At 42.4% G+C, this 23,982-nt stretch overlaps 1 protein-coding gene across 1 annotated transcript in view; it reads left to right on the top strand.

Moving 5' to 3' along the window:
• Positions 1-16,088, top strand: part of DYNC2LI1 (dynein cytoplasmic 2 light intermediate chain 1) — a 61,104-nt gene extending 45,016 nt beyond the window's left edge. The window contains exons 12-13 of the mRNA XM_077485671.1: positions 4,270-4,362; positions 15,929-16,088. Coding sequence (XP_077341797.1) covers positions 4,270-4,362; positions 15,929-15,997 — 162 coding nt within the window. The 3' untranslated portion in view covers positions 15,998-16,088. The remainder of the gene's footprint in view (positions 1-4,269; positions 4,363-15,928) is intronic.
• The last annotated feature ends 7,894 nt before the right edge of the window (positions 16,089-23,982 follow it).

The following is a 23,982-nucleotide window of genomic DNA, read 5'->3' as shown; positions in this document are numbered from 1 at the left end:
AACTGAAATTGAAAATACAGGTGCTACTATTGCAGGCTTCCTTTTGAAAATGCTAGTTGCCTGGCTGCATCTGACTTAAAGAGGAAGTAAACCCTGATGAGTTTACTTCCTCTTTCATTCCCTGCAAAGGTAAATCATAATGGACTACTATGCATAGTAGCCCATTATGTGTCACTTACCTGACACAGGAGCCAGCGAAGTCACTGCTGTCCCCTGTAGTCCGGCGCTTCCATCTTCTTGGGGGGGGTCTCACTGCTCCGCCGCTGTCATTCGGCGAAGCCGCGATGACGTCACTCCCGCGCATGCGCGCGACATATCGCCGTATGACGCATGCACCGTAGACAGCGCTGCCTGTCTTTCGGAAAATATCTCCTAAACCGTGTAGGTTTAGGAGATATTTCTTGGACCTACAGGTAAGCCTTAATCTAGGCTTACCTGTAGGTCAAATTGTGTTGTAAGGGTTTACAACCACTTTAAAGTGGTTGTAAAGGCTGAAGGTTATACATGAAGGTTTCGAAACATTGTAAAAAAGTTTCTGTGTGCTGCTCTCCCCATACCCCCTAATACTCACCTGAGTTTCCTCCCTCTCTATGCAGTATTGGCTGAGACAGTAGCAGAGTCATTGGCTCCCACTGCTGTCAATCACAGCCAGTGAGCCAATGAGGAGAAAGCAGGGACGGGGCTGCACCTCAGCTCCATGTGTCTTATAGACGAATAGAGCTGGGCTCAGGAGGGAGCACACACCAGTGCCTCCATAACAAGCGGCTTGCTATTGGGTGCTCTGGTGAAGGGGGAGAAGCCAGGAGTGCTGTCGGGGGACCCAAGAAGAAGAGGATCGGGGGTGCTCAATGCAAAACCACTGCACAGAGCAGGTAAGTATAACATGCTTGCTTTTTTGTTTTTTTGGTAAAGCCGAACTTTTAATACCACTTTAAATACATTTGAGCTACAGACCCACAACAAGCATGCTGTAAATAAGGGGCAGAAAGGAAATGTCAAAAAACAGATGTAGAAAACATCAATACACAAATTGGATAACCAAAGTTGTTGTCATCAACAATCTGATGCTTATATATTTTTGTAAGGTGTAGTCCAATACAAAGGGGGGGGGGGGGGGGGTAGGATAAAAAAAAAGGTGTGGCGCCATACTAATAAACCCTGTGGTATTAGTTTTGTCAAATTAAAGTAGTAGGGGGTTTTATTTACTAAAGCTAGAGAGGGCAAAATTTGTCACAGTTCTACAGAGAAACCAATCAGCTTCCAGGTTTTATTGCTAAAGCTTAATTAAACCAGCTGAGGTTAGAAGCGGACTAGTTTCTCTGCAGAATTGTGACTAATTTTACCCTCTCTAGCTTTAGTAAATAAACCCCATAGTGAAAAAATAGTGCAGCTGCTCCTTTTTAAGTGAACAACACTTGCAACAAATACCAGTATACGCTACTATAAAGCTAGTTTAAGTAAAAAAATTAAATAAAAACACAATACAGTGATCAATATGTGGCTAATCCAAAAAACAATAATTGATCAAAATAAATAAATAAATAAAACGGTAACAGAGTCCCATAAATGTTAGAAAATCTTCATGCAAAGCTCCATGAAAGGCTCCATTTACTGTGCACAGAAGTAAGTGCTATTCTTACTTCTCTCCACAATAGTGCTCCACCAAATCGTGTAGATAAAATGCCACCAACCACAAGTAAAATGCACACTTTCACATGTGAATCATGCCTCAGAAAATCCATCGATTCATGTGATGTTTGCCAAGCCAGGCTCACCAGTAGTCTCTCTCTCATAAATTAAAAGGGACTTATAAAAAAACAATACACCCGATCATAGTGCAGTATGTTTAATCAGAAAATGTCCCCCCTAAAATCTTAAAATTTGTACTTACATAAATAGTGCAATAGTCAGCACCAACCTTAACAGCTGTGCTAGCCACCGTGCATTCCAACAGCCAGAAGAGATGCCCAAGGTGAAACCGGATGTGACGTCAACTATGGCAAGCGTACGGCCTCAATGCATTTCACAATCCTCGCGTCATCCGGAAGCTCCCTAAGATAACTCCATACTTGTAGACATACATCATGCCTCTAATAGGCACATATATACAAATGGGAAAAAATTATCAACGAATGGTCATTTCTCTGCACCATGCCGTAGTTGGTGCAGGAATAATATGCTCAACTCCTATGGAGTTTGTCCTTTTGGCATTATGGCACTTCGTGTAAAGTGCTGTCCAGCTTCTACCTGCCGCAATAGATCACTGCTTTAAGTGATCTATTGCTGGCTTCTAGACATCAATACATCACTTTTGGAATTAATCTGTTGTTGTGGAATTGCATGGAGGAGGCTGGATCAGGTCTCAACTAACTTTATTCAGATCTTCTCCTATGAAGAAAAAACCGGGATAAAATGAAATTTTACAGACTTGGTCGATTTATATTATAAAATGGCTATCTGGGGGTTTCCGAATGACATAAACATTGTGTTGGGAAAAATAATAGGAAATTATTTTCTTTTTTTTTCCACACTTTCTTTGTGTCTAGTAGGTAAAAATAAATATAATCAGATCCTCTGTTAAAGTAACCTCTTGCTGTCCAGGGCAATTGTATGCAATGTATTTCAAATGCAAAAAACAGTACAAGGGTTGCATGAAAAAACCGCCATGTACATTGATCAAAGGGAGTAGGGCAAGTTTTTTCATTTTTACGCACCTTTTAAAATCAGCATTTTTATGCTAGAAACTTACTTAGAACCCCCCCAAAGATTTCCATATTTATCAGCGTATAACGCACACTTTTTTCCCCTGAAAATAGGGGGCAAATCAGGGGTTCGTGTTCTACGCCGACAGAGTACCTCGGAGAGGGACAAACGCCACCAGAATTCACCTAGTCGTCATCTCCTCTCCACTCAGCTCTCGCGTCACACACACACAGTCCCGCCTCCACCACCAGCATTGGGCCAGTGTTCTGCCTATCACAGGAGCTGGTCCAATGCCGATGGAGGAGGTGGGGCTGTGTGTGTGACGTGAGAGCTGATTGGAGAGGAGATGTCGGCTCTGAGCTTTCCTGATGTTCAGGCTGATTTTATGAGAGCTGGTGAGGCTGCAAATTAGTTTAAAAAAACGGCATTAATCAGGCTGCATTGATGAGCTGCCCTGACCCTTAATTTGCTTCAAAGTTGTTTATTTAAAAAAATTTTTTTTCCTGAAACTTCCCACTTAAAATTAGGGTGCGTGTTATATGCCCATAAATACTATATATATATATATATATGTGTGTGTGTGTGTGTGTATATATATATATATATATATATATATATATATATATATATATATATAATGTGTGTGTGTTTGTATGTATATATATATATATATATATATTATATAATATAATTCTCTGGAAAGTAAAATGATGGCTGTTTAAAACTTTTTATGGTATGCAATATTTGCATTCTGCCATTTATTAAAAGCTAATTTTCAGGGGAAATACACTAAAATACATTTTAGTGCACGCAAACAACATAATACCCAATTGTTTGATAAAATATAAAAGAAGATCTAGTATCTATCTATCCTGGGAACCACCGTGGGCGGCAGCACCCATTCTCGTTACAGTAAAAGTAATCTGGTGGTTGTAGAGCCACCCAGATCACTTTTGTTGAACAATCACTAGCTGTAAAAAATGTTACCAAGCTCATAGCTGCAGCCATGGGCATATTATAGTCACTTGCAGCCAGAACATTTTTGTATGTTCGGCAATCAGCAATTGATTAAAGAAAATTCTTTTTTTTTCTTATTTTTCAATATTACTTTTTATAGAAATCTAGTCGATTTAAAAAGAAATCCAGACCTGCAACTAAAATAAAGCCCTATCTGTTTAGAAAAAAAAATTGTAATATACATCAGGATAGACTAAAAGCCCAAGATATAAGGGATGGAACCGGGACCTCTCCAAAATGAAAAACGCTTAAAAGGATATAGAAAAAAAAAAGGCACAGGGATTCGGGTAGTTAAGCCTGTCTCCTCCCATCTTCCATGTCTCACTATTAGTCATCAAGACAGCTTATCCTAGTATGGAGGCTTGGGTGGTGGAAGGGTGGGACATCTTAAGTAGCATACTAGAACAACTTGAGTACACGGGGCTCCCAGTGTTCTGCAAACTATCCAAAAGTACATGTAGCCACTTTGAGAATACCTGTCACTTTACTAGCTTCAGCAAGTATACATATATACCATGCAATGAAATATGATTTTTCTCTTTTCTGTAGAAAACAGATGACATCAAAGATGTAAAGGACCCAGCAAAGGATCCACAGTATGCAGAAAGGGATGTCGATGCCATGAGGACCCAAAAAGATCAGGTATGTGTCTGTAACCTTATGTAGGTTTCCAGGAGAGGTGACTATCGGTCATTCGCAGTTATCTATACAACCATGCACAGGACAGGAAATAACAGTTTCAGAGCTGCATGTCTTATCAGCCACGGATAACTTGTGTAATAGTCTCCATACCATGAACCCGTGTCTCCAAATACATTTCTGAGAGCTTGTACATAGGAAACCATGCTAAGGGTAAAGGCAGGAGGGACAATGTTTTTATGTTATATTAAAAACACATTCCCGTCCATTTTAGATGTGGCTCCTGTGTGTTCATTCCTACTAGCAAATAGTAAGTTAGTATACAGAGATAAAGAGATAGTTACAAAAGTAAATATTACAGTTGAATTAAATTGAGATTAAAGTGGTTTTAAAGGCTTAAAGTGGGGTGCCCCCTAAAAAAAAAAAAAAAAAAATTAAAAGTCAGCAGCTACAAATTCTGCAGCTGCTGACTTTTAATAATCGGACACTTACCTGTCCCAGGGTCCAGCGATGCGGGGGAACGAAGCCCCCCCCCCTTGTTCTCCGCTCGCGGCGCCTTCATTTGTACTGTGGGCACCCGGCTGTGAAGGGGCGCAGGGCACCGTGATACGCCGCACAGTCATCTGGGACACGTGACAGGTCCCAGGTGACTGTGTGGCGCGAGGGGAAGTGATGTCACCAGCCCGGGCAAGGAAGAAGGCAGACTACGAGGGACCCCCTAGCAACAGGTATTTAGAGGTGAGTAAAAAAAAGTTTTTATCCAATTATTTTTTATTTTTTTAAAGAATTTTAAACAATTTATTTTTTGGTAGCAACACCACTTTAAAGTGTTGCTAAACCTAAAAACGTTTTTACCTTAATGCCTTGTTTGCATTAAGGTTAAAAAAAAAAATCATCAGTTTCTGTGTGCCCCCCTTCCCTGTGTGAAGGGTAAGAGAGGGGAAAAGAGATCAGCGCTGTGCACGTTTGCATCTATTCTCCTCTCTTTTAATCCAGCACTGTGCCCGAGGGCACACTGCTCTCTCTCTTCTGACAGGCACAAAAGACACAGGCAGGAGCTATTGGTTCCTGCTGCTGTCAATCAAATCCTGTGAGGCGGGAGCAGGAGGTGGGGCCCAGCCATGCTGTGTGTGTCAGTGGACACACAGAGCCCAGCTCGGGAGTGAGACTGCATGGCTGCCCCCATCGTAAGTGCTAGTTATGGGGGCAGACACAAAAGAGGAGGGACCAAGTTTCCCAGCGTGGGGGGTGGAGGGGGCAGAAGAGGAAGTTCGGGGTCGCTCTGTACAATACCTTGGCACAGAGCTGGTGAGTATAACATTGTTTAAATAAGAAAGTGCCTTAAATAACGCTTTAAAGATGATTACATAGGTGAAGACAGGATGAGGATACCTTTTTACATAGAAGGAAATATGAAATGGTAGTACCCTTGATGATTCATTATAACAATCAACGGAATAAGGAAAAAAGTGAAAGGTTATATATGTAGACTTTCTTTCTTTAGCTATATAAAAGGTTCTGTGGTTCTTTGAAACCAAACTTAAAGTAGAACTTTAGTCAGAAAATAAGTCCTGCTAGATGACGTCAGGCTCGGCCCTTTTGCATGTAAAGCTATGCAAATCATTAAAAAAATATATGTATATACTGTTTGAAATCCAGCAATATGCTCTGCACATGCTCAGTTGCTCTCTAGTTTGAGGCACTGCACTGAATAGAGTCCAATCTTCTGTCAGTCTTAAACCAGAACCAGAATTATTATCATTTACAGCCAGTGAAGCTGCTTCTGTTTGACCTGCCATGGAGCTACACATGTGATCAGTTATGACACCAGCCATTTTATGGTTTAGTTTAGGAAACAACCAAATGTGATTGTTAGCAATCCCAGCTTTCTAGGAATGGAACTGTTTTTTGAAACCGGTAAAGCGATGGGTTTAGTTCTGCTTTATGATTTACTGCTGCTCGGGTCCTCTGGGCTTCAGCAAAATGGCAGCCTTTTGCAAGTAGAAACAGGAGCAATGCTGGAGGCAGTTTACAGCACATACTAATTTTGGTATAATTAATCATTTTTAATGTATGTTGCTTGTTAAAGAACATTATTTTTATCAAGTTGTTATGGTTAAAGTTCTACTTTAATAAACTCAAATGTCAAACTTTTTCACATTAAAAAAAAAAAATTACAAATAGTCAACTGTTTGTTTGCTATCATTTCAATACATGCTGGGAAATTACAAGCACTCCAAATTCACATGAGAAATCATAAAGAGTGTTGTAAACATACATTAGAATCTGTTTTGCCTGCAGAGGAAATTATTTTAAAACATATTGCACTCACATTTCAGTGTGTCTATTAGCCAACACCAAGCTTATCCAGGCATAAGAAAATAGCGTAGGATCGGGCAAGCCAATGATGTTCCGCAGGTGGTACTCTCCTCCCTCCACTCAACCGACTTGTTCCTGGCTACTCCTCAAAGAAAGTGTGTCTCCCACAGCTTCTACGCCTTTCGCAGTTTAGCGTCGTCAGGAAGCTTCCTGACGATGCTAAACTGCGAAACGCGTAGAAGCTGTGGGAGACACACATGTCGGCTAATAGACACACTGAAATGTGAGTGCAATATGTTTTAAAATAATTTCCTAATTAAAGGTGAAACGGTTTTACACTATATTGATTCTATTTATCTTTGTATGAACATACGGATATTGAGGAATTGCTAACGGGAGAAGTATATTGAGGATTAGTTATCCGTTGAATGAACCAAAGGCTTACTGTATGGTGAAGTCTGGTGAGTGGCCATTCTATAAGGTGGTGGTGGCACGATTTTGTTTTTTTCCGTTGGTGACACATGTGGAAGATTCATCAGAAGATGAACGGGGATTGAGATGACACAGTTGGAATTGATAGAAACAACCATTGCTTATAAAGGACTATGATTTATTCAGACACTAATTTGCATTTATATTTGATGATATAAACAGTTTTTTGCATATTTGGGGACCACTTTGGGGGTTCACAATGTACTAAGGTAACATAGTGATCACAAGTGAGTTTTTGCACATATTGAGTTAAAGTATTATTAGAGGTTGGGGGGAATATTAGTAGGAGGCGCAATCCCCTAGTATACACTGCACTTATCTTCAACCCGCAAGGGGGGGGGGGGATTAGACTGGGATTGCAGCGCACCTAGACAAAATAAGGGGCAGGTCTGAGCGCCGGTATAATTTTTAGTTTTTTGGTTTTAACTGTTGTAAATACTTGAATCTGTTATGATACTAGCCTCTTCACCTGTGCAGCAGAGCTCAGCCTGGAAGAAGGAGGGCCAGAACACTAATGCCCGTGTACACACAATTGGAATTTTGGTCAGAAAAAGCTCTGATGGTTTTCCCGACTGAATTCCAACGGGATTTCACTCAAGCTGTCTTGCATACACACGGTCACACCAAATTCCGACCGCCAAGAATGCGGTGACGTACAACACGTATGATGGGACTAGAAAAGAAGTTCAATACCCAGTAGCCAATAGCTTCCGTCCCGTAGTTGAATCTGAGCATGCCTGAGTTTTTGCTCGTTGAAATTGCATACACACAAACGCATTTTCGGATAGGAACTTTCTCCGACCAAAAAATTGAGAACATGCTCTCAATCTTTTGCTGGCTGAAATTCAGCCAGCAAAAGTCCGATGGAGCATACACACGATCACATTTTCTGACCAAAAGCTCTCATCGGTCTTTTGCTGGCTGAATTTCCGATCGTGTACACGGGGCATTAGTGATAAGGTTGCTGGATCAGGCTTGAAGGTAAGTATAAGCCACAGAAAGACCTTTCACACTGGGGCCACGGTCGTGTTAGCGCTAAAGCGCCGCTTGTTTTAGCGGCGGTTTAGCACTGTTTAAGCAGCGCTTTAATGATAGATCCCATGGCAGGGACATGGACATCCACTCCGATAACTCTTGGTAGTTAATCCAACGGGTCCTCATCCACACTCCCCTCCCTGTCGTCCGCTCTTCGCAGGATTCCGCCAGGGCCCTTGGTACTGGAGCCTGCGGACCGTTACCACCAGGCGTCAAACCCGCAATGTACACTCCAGCCAAGATTCTCAGAAGTTACAGTAGACCATAGAGTAGTTTGGAGGTGGGCTGGTCGTAAGGTCACAATCGCGTCTCTGTCGCGTGATCATGACCTCACGTCCCGTCCATCTCCAGACACCTCTATACTGGCACTCTGGTAAGAATCTGGTGTGGATGTTTCCTTGGTGTCCTATCGACTATCCCTGGATTTCTTTCTAACCTACCAGAGAGTTTTACTTGCACTTTTTCCTTTTTTCTATCACTTCACGTGTTGAGGTGCAGATATAAGTGCACTTCACTGTGTGCTTTTGAACTTTTATAGACATTATTCACATGTTTATTATTCATTTTTCCATTATGGGATTGTCATTTATTCATTTTTGTTTAGTCACAGTGTTTGATTCTATGCTCTGTGCTTGTTTATTGGTTTTACCTTTTAACCTCCCTGGCGGTACGATTATTTCAGATTTTAGGTGCTGAAAGCGGTACCATTATTTTGCATGAAAATTTGGTGTTTTATATTGTAGTCCTGTAATTCTTAGGAATAACTCGCTTAAATCTGTCCAAACCAGAGTCTAGCAGACATCCCGGGTATGATAAAGTTTGAAAAATGAAATCATAAATTATAATATAACAAATAACTATAAATAATTATACCAAATAATAATATAACAATAATAAAAATTATTCAATAATGTAATCAAATCAAAAACACAGAAATTTGCTCCGTTGCAGAATTGTCACTGTCATTACTTTTCAGTATTTGATGACGGATCTCCCCATAAATCGCTATCGCTCAATTCTGTGAGTGATTCCAATTTATTATCGCTGTTTTCTAGCTGGTCTAAAATAATTTTTGATGTAAAGGGACAGTTTTGGTTGCTATGGACAATCTCCAGTTTCCAGGCATAAAGAACAGTTTTTATAATATAAAACTGCATGCAGGACACTGTGCAGACCATTAGGGACAAAGGGGATGTGAAATTATTACTTACTTACTGTAAGATTACATTATACTGTATGTATACTGTGTGTTTCACTTTTTGAATTTGGCACCGATCTCCGTCCCCGTGCGTCGCAACGCTCGCAGGGAACGTAGATCGGCTCCGTGATGAATCGAGCGGAGGACGAGCCGCTCGTACAGCGGGGGGACATCGCTGGATCCAAGGGAGAAGGTAAGTAACCTCTTCCTGGATTCAGCGATGCGGTCCGGAGTCTGGCTCGGGGGTTACCGCTTTTGGTATAAAACTTCCACCCCGAGCCAGACCCGGGAATACCACCAGGGGGGTTAATAAGCAGTTTCAGCATTGGTCTGATAAAAATGGTAGCTTGTTTTGATTTTATTCTGCGCTCCTAATAATTGAAACATTGTAGACTAGCATATTATTTTAGGGCTTATCATAGGTTATCTAATGCTGTACACATTATTGATGTGAAAAAAATAAAAATAAAATGTCATTTTAATAACTTATTTCAGTGTCAGACCTATAACCCCACGGTTAACTTTTGCTTCTTGCTTATCAATAAGTTTGCTTTTGGCATATGTAGCTGATAAGTTTGTGCTTATATTATACAGTACTATGTTTGTTGTAAAGTGTTTATCAGCTCCGCACATGATAATAGCTTAAGGTCAATAATCTGGAGTTACCTCTTCAGTTTACCTGCCTACCTGCTCATGGATCCCTTTTTTTGAAATCACTGTCTTTCTGAAATCATGTCTTAAATCCGTGCAGGTTAATCAGAGAACCCCACTTCTGAGTTCTATAAAACTGTCTGTGATGGTTAGACTGGTCTGTTCCTAACTGCTCGCTACAGGATACCATACACATGGAAAAAATGGGCACCATCTCCCTGGAGTGGTATTACTTTGGCCTCATACAGAGAAAAAAAAACGTTTTTAAGGTTCGTTCACACTAGTTGGCCTCGCTTTTACTTAGCTTAGCTGAAGTGCTACTTGACATGTACATTTATTACTGTTAAGGCCTTTGGATAGTCAAAATGTTTTCCATTGAGTTTTAGATGGAGCAAGGAAGGATTAGAAACAGGTCCACACTTGCCCCTCTGCGGTCCCCCTGCACTGACCCCTCTGCGGTCCCCCTGCACTGACCCCTCTGCGGTCCCCCCTGCACTGACCCCCTCTGCGGTCCCCCCTGCACTGACCCCCTCTGCGGTCCCCCCTGCACTGACCCCCTCTGCGGTCCCCCCTGCACTGACCCCCTCTGCGGTCCCCCCTGCACTGACCCCCTCTGCGGTCCCCCCTGCACTGACCCCCTCTGCGGTCCCCCCTGCACTGACCCCCTCTGCGGTCCCCCCTGCACTCGGCCCTCTGCGGTCCCCCCTGCACTCGGCCCTCTGCGATCCCCCCGCACTCGGCCCTGCATGCAAACTAGGGGGGTGGCGCACCTGTGCCCCTTATGGACCGGCCGCTCCTGCTTCCTCCCTGTTTATTGTACTCTGATACAGCAAAGAGATTCACTTACGAGGTCTGTCTGGAAAAAGTCCAGCCACTGTTAACATATCGACAAGAGTTTGCGCAGCATCGATGTAACCTGGCAGCCAAGAAGAGTGGACTGGAATTTGCATGCGTGAACAATGACAACTTTGCCGTACTGGTCAGTGGGAGCACTAGACATCGTTGAGTGAACATGTGTACTGTGTGGTCGTCACATTCAAAATGACTGAGCCAGTAGAGCAGGGAATACGCATGAAATTTTGCATTAGGCTTGAACATTCCTCCATGGAAACTATTCTGATGATTCAGAAGTCTTTTGGGGATGATGCAATGAGAGCAGCCAAATGAAAGTGTGGCACAAACACTCCAAAGATGGCCGAGAATCTGTTGAAAGTGATCCACATTCTGGAAGACCTGCAACAAGCAGAACACCTGAGAATGTTGAACGTGTTTGGGCTGCTATCAACAAATCTTGGCGATTGACAGTGTGAGAACTAGAAGCTGATCTGAGGATTCCAGAAAACTATTGTCTGAGATTTTGACGCCGGATCTTGGCATGAAAAATGTCTTGGCAAAATTTGTTATGCGGCTTCTGCTACCATAGAAGGAGCATTATGCTTCAGTTGCTGGTGACTTGCTTCTAACCGCCACCAATAATACAGATTTCCTCAAGAAGGCCATAACTGGAGATGAATCGTGGATCTACAGCTATGATCTGGAAATGAAGGTCCAGTCATCCCAATGAAAGAACTGTGTGAGGTCCCACGGTGCCCACTTTCAAGGGGACTGAGGTGTCCTTGTCCTACGTACAATATTTCTTAAATCTTCTTCAATAAATGTCTCTATTTTTCATATTACATGCCTGGATACTTTCTGACCAGACCTTGTATATAAAATAAATATTTATTTACCCCATATTGCCTCTTGGGGATCAGGAGGGAATTTGTATTCCCCCCACTGGGACAGGTTGGGCCATGCTCCCATATTTTTATTTTAATATTTACCTCTAGTATGTGTGTTTTGTGTGTTTTATATTTCATTTTTTTTTATTTATTGAATGTGATCTGTTTATAGCTTTGTAACCGTTATAATTTGAATTATTTTCTAAAATGTTCAGTTGTCGTGTAATTATGTGAATTAGCAAATTATCCTCTGTGTACAAATAGCTACTTAGTCTGGTTGAAAAAAGACACAAGTCCATCTAGTTCAACTAATAAAAGGGGGAAAAATCATAAATCCTTTATACACAATCCTATACCTACAGTTGATCCAGAGGAAGGCAAAAAAAAAACAGCAAAGTATGAACCAATTTGCTCCAGCAGGGGAAGATACCATCCTGATCCCCCGAGAGGCAATCAAATTTTTCTCTGGATCAACTTTACCTATAAATATTCGTATCCAGTTAGATTATGTGCATTTAGAGAAGAATAAAGGTTAAAAGAAAACTGTAACAAGACACTCTACAAACTGAGTACAGAGATGAAAATAGATAATGGGGGAAAAAAAAGTATGAAAAATAAAAATAATTTTTATTTGCATTATCTATTTTAATTTCTGTACTAGTTTGTAGAGTGTCTTGTTAGCCCTTGTAAACACGGTCGGAGATTCCGGCGTAATGTGTCCTATCGGACCGTTTTGTCGGATATTCCGACTGTGTGTGGTCTCCATCGGACTCTTTCCGTCGGAATATCCGATGGACCAACTTTTCCAACTTGCTGGTAAAATTTTCCGACAAAATGCTCCGATCGGACATACTCTGATCATGTGTAGCCTACTCCAACGGACAAAGTGCCACGCATGCTCAGATCAAATTCCTAGACCAAAGCTATTGGCTAATAGCCTGAACGTAGTCCCGTTGTAACGAAATAACGTCATCACGTTATGTACAATCGGATTTTCCGACAACTTTGTCCGACCGTGTGTATGCAACAGTTTCGGACAAAATCCGTCGGACAGAATCCAACGGATTTGGTTGACAGAATGTCCGACCGTGTGTACAAGGGCTAAGAGTTTTCCTTTCCTGTGTTACCAGGATTTTATAGGATATTTCTTCCTTCTTTTTTTTATTTTTATTTTTTTGTCTTTAGGAACCATACTATTAAAGCTTGTGGGTTTTTTATGTGGGGGGGGGGGGGGGGGGCTGGCTAAGTATTTCTATTTTAGCCACACTACCACATATTTTTGCACTTCACTTTATCTACACACAGACTAAATTGGAGGCTGTCCGGTCAAGATTTTTTAGCAATTCTATTTCCTTTAGTTGCTTACCCACTTAGTGGTGGTGCATATAAACCACCCCCTTCCACAGGAGATTCCACCCCCATTAGTAAGCTCAAGGGGGTGGAGTTAAACATGGAGGGGGCATGGCCTGACAGGAGTCCAGGCTGAGATCGCCACTTGTTCACACACGGAAAGGTCCTGTTCTGATGTGCGGCTCCCAGGACCTTCAGCTCTTATCTACCATTGTCTGGAGCATGGGCAGGCTCCTTGCTCTCAGCACTTGTAGCAGCAGGCCCAGGACTACACTTCCTTGTAACCTGAGCAGGTCACATATACACACCATGGGTTCCTAATGAGCTGTCAGTGCCTATGCAGCCAGTGTAGCAGTCCGGGGATTTGAAATACCCACTCTTCTCTTTTGGTAGGGCTTCTGGGATGGATCAAAACCATTCCAATCGGTCAGCGCTTTCTGGTGTATTTGAAAGAGCAAATGGGAGCAAATACGTTATTTCTTAGGGTTTACAAACACTTTATCAGCTTTGTAACCAGTAACCCCAATACTTTAAATGGTTTTATTGATCGAGCAAATAAATGTGGATTTATTATTACATGAGAAAGCTAGTGTAAATTAATTAAAAGACTATTTGTTCTTTAGATAGTGAGATAAGGATATCTGTGCTAGTGGCAGAGTACAGCTGCCCTTTGCCCAGAGATGGCTGTGTTTCCAGACATCTCTAAGAATTTGGCACTCGTTGCCTTCTTTTTATAGATGTCATGCTGACGTGTCACTCTGTATATCAATACCGTAAACTTAATTCATCAGAAGAACGGTATATTACAGTGATGTGCTACAGGGTTTAAAAAAGGTAAATCGCAAATGGCTTATTTATTTAACCTTTTCACTGCTAATTTTTGCACGTTTAAAAAATCATTTTAAGCCTGAAGATTGATTAAAACCCCCAAACGTTATATATTTTATGAAAGCACACACCCTGGAGAATAAAATAGTTCAATGCAAGATATTTCCCAATTTTTTGGTAAAATTTAAAAGATAAGGTTACGCCTAGTAAATAAATACCCAATATGTCAAGCCAGTCTCCCTCCCCTCCACTCGATGATACCAGCAATGTGGGAAACATGGGGGGGGGGGGTGCTCCAGGGTGGCCACATTCCAGGGGTCTCAGAAAGTGATCCAGCAGCCACTTTTTATTAGTGTACACGCAGCCACCGGGAATATGTGTAAAAACCCTGTGCTGCCACCGCTGTAGGCATTACAGGGCGGAGGCAGTAGAAATGGTTAAAGGAGTACTGTGGTCGCAGCATACACCATTGTTTTATAACAGCAGTTTTGTAATAACAATACAAATAGTTAAATTTGACAATCCAATATAAGCTTACTTAAAAAAATCTCTTTTTATGCTGTGAGTGCTGCATGTCTGCTGTCTTTCCTCAACTTCCTGGAACCCCTGAATGCTTTGCAGCTTCTCCTCTGCTGTTTAATGTTCAGTTTGTTAAGGACTACAAATCCAATAGTATCTTGCTGTATGCAAGCAGTGAGTCCTGTATTGACTCCGCCTTTTGAAGCTCCCCCTCTCAGCACCTCTGTAATTCAGGAAGCAGGCCCTGTGAAATGTGACACAGCAGTACCTACTCACAGGACATAGTGACTACGGGTCATATAAATCGAAGAAGTAAATGTGTGGGGATCTTCACAATATAAGTTGACAAACTTCAAGATCGTTCAGATTAAAGCGGGAGTCCCGCGAAAATGTTTTTTTTTTTTTTTTTTAAGTCAGCATCTACAAATACTACCTTAAAGTAAGGACACTCACCTGTCCAAGGGTCCAGCGATGTCAGCACCCGGGGCCAAACCGCTCCTAGGTCCTCGAATGCTGCCGCCGCCATGTTCGGTAAGGGAATCCAGAAATGAAGCCTTGCAGCTTCACTTCTCGGTTCCCTACTGCGCATTTGCGAGTCGTGCTGTGCAGTCAGAATGGTTCCTGCTGTCTCTGGGACCCGTGTGTGTCCCAGCAGACAGTACGGTGGGACCGGAAGAGGCGTAGACTCCCACGGAACTCTATGCCCAGAAGTGGGTGCAAATACCCATCTTAGACAGGTATCTGCACCCCCCTCCCCCCTGAAAGGTGCCAAATGTGACACTGGATGGGGGGAGGGAGGGTTCCCAAAAGCAGAGGTTCAATTTTTGTGTGAACCTCCGCTTTAATAGGAGTAGGCAAGAAATCATTTAAATAAAATTTTGAAGTGAATATGTCAGTTTACATTTTGACCATATATATGTTTTTATATATTTTCAATATGAGGTTTATATCCTGTATATCCCTATAAGGTTTCAATTGGGTCATCCCTTACTCTTTTTTTTCTTCTAGAGCAGTGATTCTCAAACAGGGTTCCTCCAGAGGTTGCTAGGGGTTCCTTCAGCATTGGGCCATTTTTGCCTCTAGGATAAGTTCCCACCGACACCATTGATCTTTTTAGCTATCTGTAAGGAGGTAATTCTTCCCAATGACCACACGTGTAAGGCTCGTTCTCAAGTGACCATCACACTAATGTATGATGAGTTGTAGATTTCGAATTTTTAGCAGGGGTTCCCCGAGACTGGAGAACTATTTCAAGGGTTCCTCTGTGTTGAAAAGGTTGAGAAAGGCTGTTCCAGATTATACATGTTAGGTTTTTTTTTCTATATATATTCTTTTATTTCATATTGTTTTTATTATGGTTTTTTTTTCGGTACATATTCAGTCTTTCCTGATTTTTTGATTTTTTTTTATCCTTATTAAGAAAACGTATCTGAAACTTTTCCTTTTTTCCTTGAAGGAGCTTGAACAATACAAAAGAAATGCTGACAAGTCCTGGAAGGCGATGTCACTTGGATCTCATACATGATAGATATGCACTTTATTTTTTAATCATTAATATCTGTAAGAAATGTTTGATATACTGTATATGTGTACAATAAATTCTTCCATATCAGTTATATTCTATTCATGTGTGTTCAATTCAAGTCCCAAGGATACTCCAAAACTGATGTATAAAAAAATGAGTTTGTTGCCCATAGCAATTAATTACATATAAATATATAACAAGAAGTATTGTGACAAGTTCAGTTGGGGTACGTTAGTATACAATGCCTTGAAAAAGTGTTCATACCCCTTGAAATTTTCCACATTTTGTCATGTTACAACTAAAAACGTAAATGTATTTTTTTGAGATTTTATGTGATAGACCACCATTTTTTACAATTAAATATGTGAAAAGTGTGGCGTGCATTTGTATTCAGCCCCCTTTTCTCTGATACCCTGAACTAAAATCTAGTGGAACCAATTGCCTTCAGAAGTTACCTAATTAGTAAATAGAGACCACCTGTGTGTAATTTAATCTTAGTATAAATACAGCTGTTTTGTGAAGCCCTCAAAGGTTTGTTAGAAGAAAAGGTGGCAACCCTACGAGCCCCCCATCACAGACTGGCCCCCCATCACAGACTGGGACAATGGGCAGGACATTTCACGTTGAAAGTGAGTGATTGATTGCTGGGACCACTCCACTGCGTAGCAACCAATCATCTGCTTTTTAACTTAAAAAGTCCCGCCCTTTGTCCAGAGCGGCCACGCTTCTCATCTTGTGTGAATAAGACAGGCGGGGAGGGGCAGTGCAGTGATCTTACCAGAAGGGACAGACTCCTGCATGGCACGCCTGCTGCCATGCTGTGAACATGGCAGCAGCAGCAGGCAGGCGGGTCAGTGGCAGGAAGAGGACACACAGGCAACTATTCGGCGAGGCTGCAGTCCGGGTAGTATGGCTACTGGGGCCAGAATCAGACCGCGGTCCGCCATTTAGTGATGCCTGCTATATGATTTTGTAAGAACAAACCACAATGTACAGCAAGATTGTTGTGATTTGAGATACTTTTATTGATCCTGTGTTGCATAATTGAAAACAAAATAAAAATCATCTTAAAACGTAGCAATTGACCACTTCAGCTCTCACACCTGTACACTCCTTATAGATGAGGACAATTTTTACATTTCTGCTATAGACTCTTGAAATAATACATATGTTATATCATTTTTTTTTCTTTTACAAAGGATTTTATTATTATTCAGTCCAACACATACAGTCAACAGTTAGATGGTTATTGTATGGTGATCAAGACATAATCAGGAAGGTATACATGTTCAAGGATCAGCGCCCATGGCAGTAAAGATCCAAAATCTACTAGCCGTGACAACATAGAACTTCCTACTACAGTATATATAGAATTAGAACAAAGGCATCCAAGCATACAGCTCAAAGAGCAAGGCATAAGAGCTTATTGATTGTCTGTGAATAAACCTTATAGGTAGAGATGCAATATAAAAATATATATATATATATATATATATATATATATATATATATATATATATATATATATAATATGGGCAAACAAGGCTGGTATCTTTGCGAAAATTAAAAGATGAGTCAGTTTTTTTTTTTTTTTTTTTTTCAGGGGTCCTGAGCATGTCCTTAACAATTAAGCACACTAGGTGGCAAAATGCAACTGGGGGACCTCTCCTGCAGATGGAGAGCACAGCAGAAGTCATCTTTTTTTTTTTTCTCTTTATTAAATTTTATGTTTATAGTACAACACAGAGCCTCAGGACATACTTCAGCTCAACTTATACAATCAGAACTAATAAAACCACCCAAAAAATTACAAAACAAACATACAGTAGCTAAGTGCAGATACTTAAAATCTACAATGTCATGCACATACTGTAGCAAAGGTAGACTGAAGCAAGGAACAAGACACGGGTGAAATCAGGGCAGGTAACAAGAAAAAGGAGTATCAAAAATGGCAAAAGTATAAACCTGCAAGTCATATGTAAGGAATACACATATAGCATGTGTTGGTGCATCCACCTCTACCTAATCGAATTAGACAAATACAAAAAATGAGCGGTTCAAGCAGCGGCAGTGGTCCAGCAAAATGTACCAAACAGCCGCAGTGGCTTTCCATTTAAGAATGATAGATTTTCTGGTATAGAATGAGCAGAAGCCATCTTAAATTACCTGATTTTAGTTTTGGTTACAGTAAGTCGGCATCCTGTGTGCAATTCGCTGACATTTTTCTGTAGCATATTGTAGCCGGACAAGCTTTTTTTTTTTATGATCTGCACAAGTTCATTACAAATTAACAATGCAGAACTGACTTTTTATGGATCATTGACTAAGTAGCTAAGGTAAAGAATGAAAATGACTATGACAGCCAGGTAAAGAACTTATGAAAAGAAAATCAGTAATCTCCATCAGTGCCCGGAGACGTAATCTTGTCATATTTACGGTGTGTTTTTAACCAGTCCTATATCACACCTTGTTCCCCCCCCCCCCCCCCCCCCAACCAAATGCTGCTGCTTCCCCTGACACTTTTACCACAATTCCTGGCTGTCAAAATGAACAGCCTGGACTTGCTGTTTAACTATAACAGCCTGCTCTAGCCATTTCTGTCAAAAATTGACCTTCTGATCAGTGTTTCTTTTTTTTTTTTTTTTTTTTTTTTTTTAGTCTGTTTGTACCAATACTGTAAAATTGAATAAAGAAATGAAAGAAAAAAACTTGTGCAGGGGCCAACACAAGTGCAGATCCCAATGTCTGCCATAACAGGTAACAAAATCGAAGAAGCTACAAAAAAAACATAACACAGACTGCTGCTTTTGGTGTGTGTGGCTCGTTTAGCCCTTACAAAAGGAGAATCGTCAGAAATAATGCTCCTTAAGACGAGGCCTGATGAGACCTCAGAGGAACCCCCCTCCTCTTCCCCAGACACTTTACCCAGTGCGGATCATCCTACATTTGAGCTGTGGAATCATCTCGGAGCCATTTGGACTGCACTTTATTGAACATTTTAGGGCAACTCCTGTGATTATAGTAGATTAAGAATCCTTATACAGTGGTGGGGCTGTGTTGTCAGAACAAAATTGTTAGTGGGGTGGGTTTTTTCCAGGTGAAGGCGATGCCCTTTTTGACGTCAAACAGAAGGAGTCCGTTCTGCTATTGTAGGTGCAAGATTTCCACTAGACCCAACAGACAGATGCGTAGGGAGGGGGTAAATGCAATTTCAGAGACAAAAGAAATAATGCAGACTACTGTACATCCACCCAATAGTGGGGCAGGCCCAAAAGATATGAGTGAAGTCTTCTGGCGGATAGAGATGTCTTCAACAGGCCAATAGCTTCAATGTGTCTTCTCCCTCCGCTGCAGATGTCTTCTTCTTTTGGTTCTTCCTCCAGTTCTTCTGCTGGTTCTTCTGACGCTAGCTCCCGAAGTTGTGCCAGCTTCATTCTTTGACAGTTCTTATATAGGCATGCGGCGTGGCCACCCGGTGACGTCATCTGGAACCACGCCCCTTATGACGTCACCGCCCTATCATGCCGGAGGAAGAAGGTATCAGCAAACGAGGGAGAAGAACCGGAGGTAGAAGACATCAGCAATGGAGGGAGAAGAACCAGAGGAAGAAGACATCGGCAAGAGAGGGAGAAGACATCACAAGAAAGAAGTTATGTTGGAGCTATGATGGGGGACATTCTTAATTTTTATAAAGAAAACCTGTGTACTGTTTTTATTTATTTTTTACACTTTTTTTGGTGAATGGGTAGGGGTTCAATAGGTATGGGTACCACATCCTCATTCACATGGGGGGGCACAATCTGGGGGCCCCCTTGTTAAAGGAGGTGTCAAGAAAATCGCATGAAGAGACTGACCTCCAGGTCTTCTGATTTACGATCGTCGCAGGTACGCACGATCGTACGAACGCGCATGCGTTCGTACACAGGTGCGCGGGCACGTGCGCGGTCGCGTGCGTGCGTCCGTGTTGGCGCCAAACGGCCTATTTAAACTAGCCTCTTGCTAATGGTCTCTGCTGTCTGTTCTACAGCGTTATACCTGTGAGACCTGATCCGTAGTGTTCGTTCCTGTTTGACCCGGCCTGCCTGTGACCCATCTGCTATCCGCCTGCACCCGACCCCGGCTTGTTGTGACGATTCTCCTGCCTGTTCCCTTGTACTTCGTTTCCCATCTGATATCCGACCCGGCTTGCTTTGACCATCCGTCTGCTAAAGGTGAACCTGCTTATATTGAACTGTGTCATCTGCTGCAAGTAACCTGCTTGTATTGAACTGTTCACCTGCTGCAAGTGCCTGCTCATATTGAACTGTTTATCTGCTGCAAGTACCTGCTTATATTGCACTGTTCATCTGCTTCAAGCCACTTGTCATATTGCGCTGTTCATCTGCTTCAAGTCACCTGTCTTTTTTATTTTGAAAAATATGTTTATTAAAAGTTTCATAACAAACAACACTTATAACAACAGTGCTCACAGTATACAAGAGCCGTTCAATGACACAGAATATTTAATGCAACATAATATTTCAGCAGTTCACAGTAAAAATCAAACAAGGGTGCACCGCTGGCGGCCCCAATGCCCTCTGCCAGTACAAACGATCCCCCATCTGGTTCCATAAAAGCAAGGGACAGCTCTTAAGGGCACGAAGGGGGGAGGGGAGCAGAAATATAGCTTAACAGAGCGAGCGTACCAATTCTCCCCCGCAACCACAGTCACCATCCCCATCTAAGCTGTTTCGGGGTCAGCTACCCAAGCATGCCAGACCTTATCATACTTCTTTAGACATCCCCGATGGAGGTAAGTATCTTTGTAAAGGGGAAGACTGTTATTCACCAGGCGCTTCCATTGCACCACGGATGGGGGTTCTGCCTTTTTCCAGTGCATAGCAATATTCTTACGAGCATAAAAGAGCAGCAGGCCGGTCATCGTGCGTTTGGCGGTGGACTGCACCACGGGCTCAATGAGTCCCAATATGCAGACCTCCATGGCCAAAGGCGCCACAGTCATAGTGACCTTTCTGATCAGATGTAACACTGACTCCCAGTACTGCTGGACCCTAGGGCACTGCCAGAAAATGTGTGAGAAGTCTCCAGGGGAGGCCCCACATCGCCAACAGCTCGGAGGGTGCGCAGGGTTCATCCTATGGAGTCTGTACGGGGTGTAATAGGCCCGGTGTACAATTTTAAATTGCACAAGGCGGTCCCTAATAGAGACCAGGGAGTTGAAAGGAAGGTCCCAAACATCATCCCAGTCATCTGTGTCTAGTGAGGGGATGTCAGTCCGCCACCTGGCCCAAAGTTTGTCAAGAGCCGGCAGCGACACATTTATGAGATGAGAGTATAAAACTGAAGTAGGTTTCAAGTCACCTGTCTTATTGAACTGTTCACCTGCTGCAAGTGCCTGCTCATATTGAACTGTTTATCTGCTGCAAGTACTTGTGTATATTGCACTGTTCATCTGCTACAAGTTGCCTACTTCCCTGCACTGCTTATCATCAAGTTACCTGTTCCATTGAACTGTGTTATCTGCTATAAACTACCTGCTGAACCATTCGCTGTGATTACCTGCTCCACTGAACTTCACCTACCCATCTGTTGATCCTGCCAGGCACCTGTACCCCTCCTTACTCCTGTGTTCCCTGTTACATTGCCAGGAAACCGGTAGTGGGAGTTGTAAGGGAGGCCTCTCTCTGCAATCCGGGCTCGCTACTAGAAGGTACGTGACAGGAGGCTTCTATATTCCGATAAGCCCCCTGCCCACAGACCCCAACAACCACCGCCCATGGATGTCAGGGTGAGGCCCTTGTCCCCATCAACATGGGACAAGGTGCTTTGGGGTGGCCCCCCTTACCCCAAAGCACCCACCCCCCATGTTCAGGGCATGTGGCCTGGTGTAGTCACTCGACCCCCCCTTTCCTAACCTGCTGGGCTGCATGCTCGGATAAGGGTCTGGTATCGATTCTGGGGGGGGGGGGCACGCCTTTTTTAAAGGGATCTTGGCATAGGGTTTCACCTTAAAACCCATACCAGAAGGATCTGATATGGTCTTTGGTGGGGCACGCCATTTTTTTTTTCAATTTTGGCATGGGGTTCCCCCCCTCAAGATTCATACCAGACTCCAAGGGCCTGGTATTGTCGAATCCCGTTCATTGAAGTCGAATTCAAGTTGAACATGAAGTAGTAGGGCAAAGTCGGATCGGAAGTCTTCTGACTTCCATATTGGAGCAATGTGAACCTGGCCTAAAGGGTAAGTCCTAGATATCTGACCAGTCGTCTTCATCCAGGTCCGGTATGTCGCCTAGCCATCTATTCCATAGGGCTGATCAGACTCAGAAATCTGAGATACAATCTAACATTAAGGTTAATTTCTTTTTATTCTGTTTCAATCCTCTGCAGACCAAAGGGGGTGAGCTTCAATCTGCATATAATGTCAGGTAATGCAACCTTACAAACCCAAGACCGGAAGAACATCTATACAAAGTTTCTCTTTCTTTTTCTTTATTCATGTTTTATGGAATCCTCTGGATACTGCACGTTTATTATGTAAACAATTGTTTATATATACAGTTGTGCTCATAAGTTTACATACCCTGCCAGAATTTATGATTTCTTGGCCATTTTTCAGAGAATATAAATGATAACACAAAAAAATGTCTTTCACTTATGGTTAGTGTTTGGCTGAAGCCGTTTATTATCAATCAACTGCGTTTACTCTTTTTGAACCAAAATGACAACACAAACTACCCAAATGACCCTGATCAAAAGTTTACATACCCCAGTTCTTAATACCGTGTATTCCCCCCCTTTAACATCAATGACAGCTTGATATCTTTTGTGGTATTTGTGGATGAGGCTCTTTATCATTCTCGGATGATAAAACTGCCCATTCCTCTTGGCAAAAAGCCTCCAGTTCCTGTAAATTCTTGGTCTGTTTTGAATGAACTGCATGTTTGAGATCTCCCCAGAGTGACTCAACGATATTGAGGAAGACTAAGACGGCCACTGCAGAACCTTCACTTATTCTGCCATAGCCATTGACAGGTCGACTTGGCCTTGAATATTCGCTTTCCTAACACTGCACCGCCTCTCTGCCAATCAGGTGCTTGGGTCTGTTACTCATCACGTGATTGACTGAAGCGACAGGCGCTGTGATTGGACACCTATCAGGCGTCCAATCATAGAAGAGGACATGAGAAGACATGGAGGAAACCGCTCACCGCCGTCACCCGCTGCCCCACCAAGACATGGTAAGTGCAGGGCAGAGGGCAGGCAGTGGCAGCATTTGATGGGCACATTGGGAGCATTTGAGGGCACAGTGGGAGCATTTGATGGCACAATGGTGGCATTTGATGGGCACAGTGGCAGCTTTTGGGCACAGTGGTGGCATTTGATGGCAAAGTGGCTGCTTTTGATGGGCACAGTGGCGGCAATTGATGAGCACAGTGGCTGCATTTGATGGGACAGTGAGGCTGCAATTGATGATTTTTTTTTTCAGTTTGTTTTTGCCCCCCCAAACATTTTGAGCACCAGCCGCCACTGGTGCATGGGGATACCCGGGCGTATTCTACAGCCACTGTTAAAACTGACTTAGGTACAGTGACCCATACGGTCTGACTTGTGCCCCACTTGGTGCATGAAGCCATCATTGGTAGGGACCTAAGTTTATATATACATATATATATATATATATATATCAGTGTCTTGCGAAAGTATTCGGCCCCCATGAACTTTTCAACCTTTTGCCACATTTCAGGCTTCAAACATAAAGATATCAAATTTAAATTTTTTGTGAAGAATCACCAACAAGTGGGACACAATTGTGAAGTGGAACGAAATCTATTGGATAATTTAAACTTTTTTAGCAAATAAAAAACTGAAAAGTGGTGCGTGCAAAATTATTCGGCCCCTTTACTTTCAGTGCAGCAAACTCACTCCAGAAGTTCAGCGAGAATCTCTGAATGATCCAATGTTGTCCTAAATGACTGATGGTG

This window comes from Lithobates pipiens, unplaced genomic scaffold (genome assembly GCF_037356315.1).
Source record: "Lithobates pipiens isolate NorthernLeopardFrog02 unplaced genomic scaffold, aLitPip1_a1.2 Scaffold_18, whole genome shotgun sequence".
Classification (NCBI taxonomy): domain Eukaryota; kingdom Metazoa; phylum Chordata; class Amphibia; order Anura; family Ranidae; genus Lithobates; species Lithobates pipiens.
Note: the sequence above shows the minus strand (reverse complement) of the source record. Positions and strands in the feature narration are given on the sequence as shown.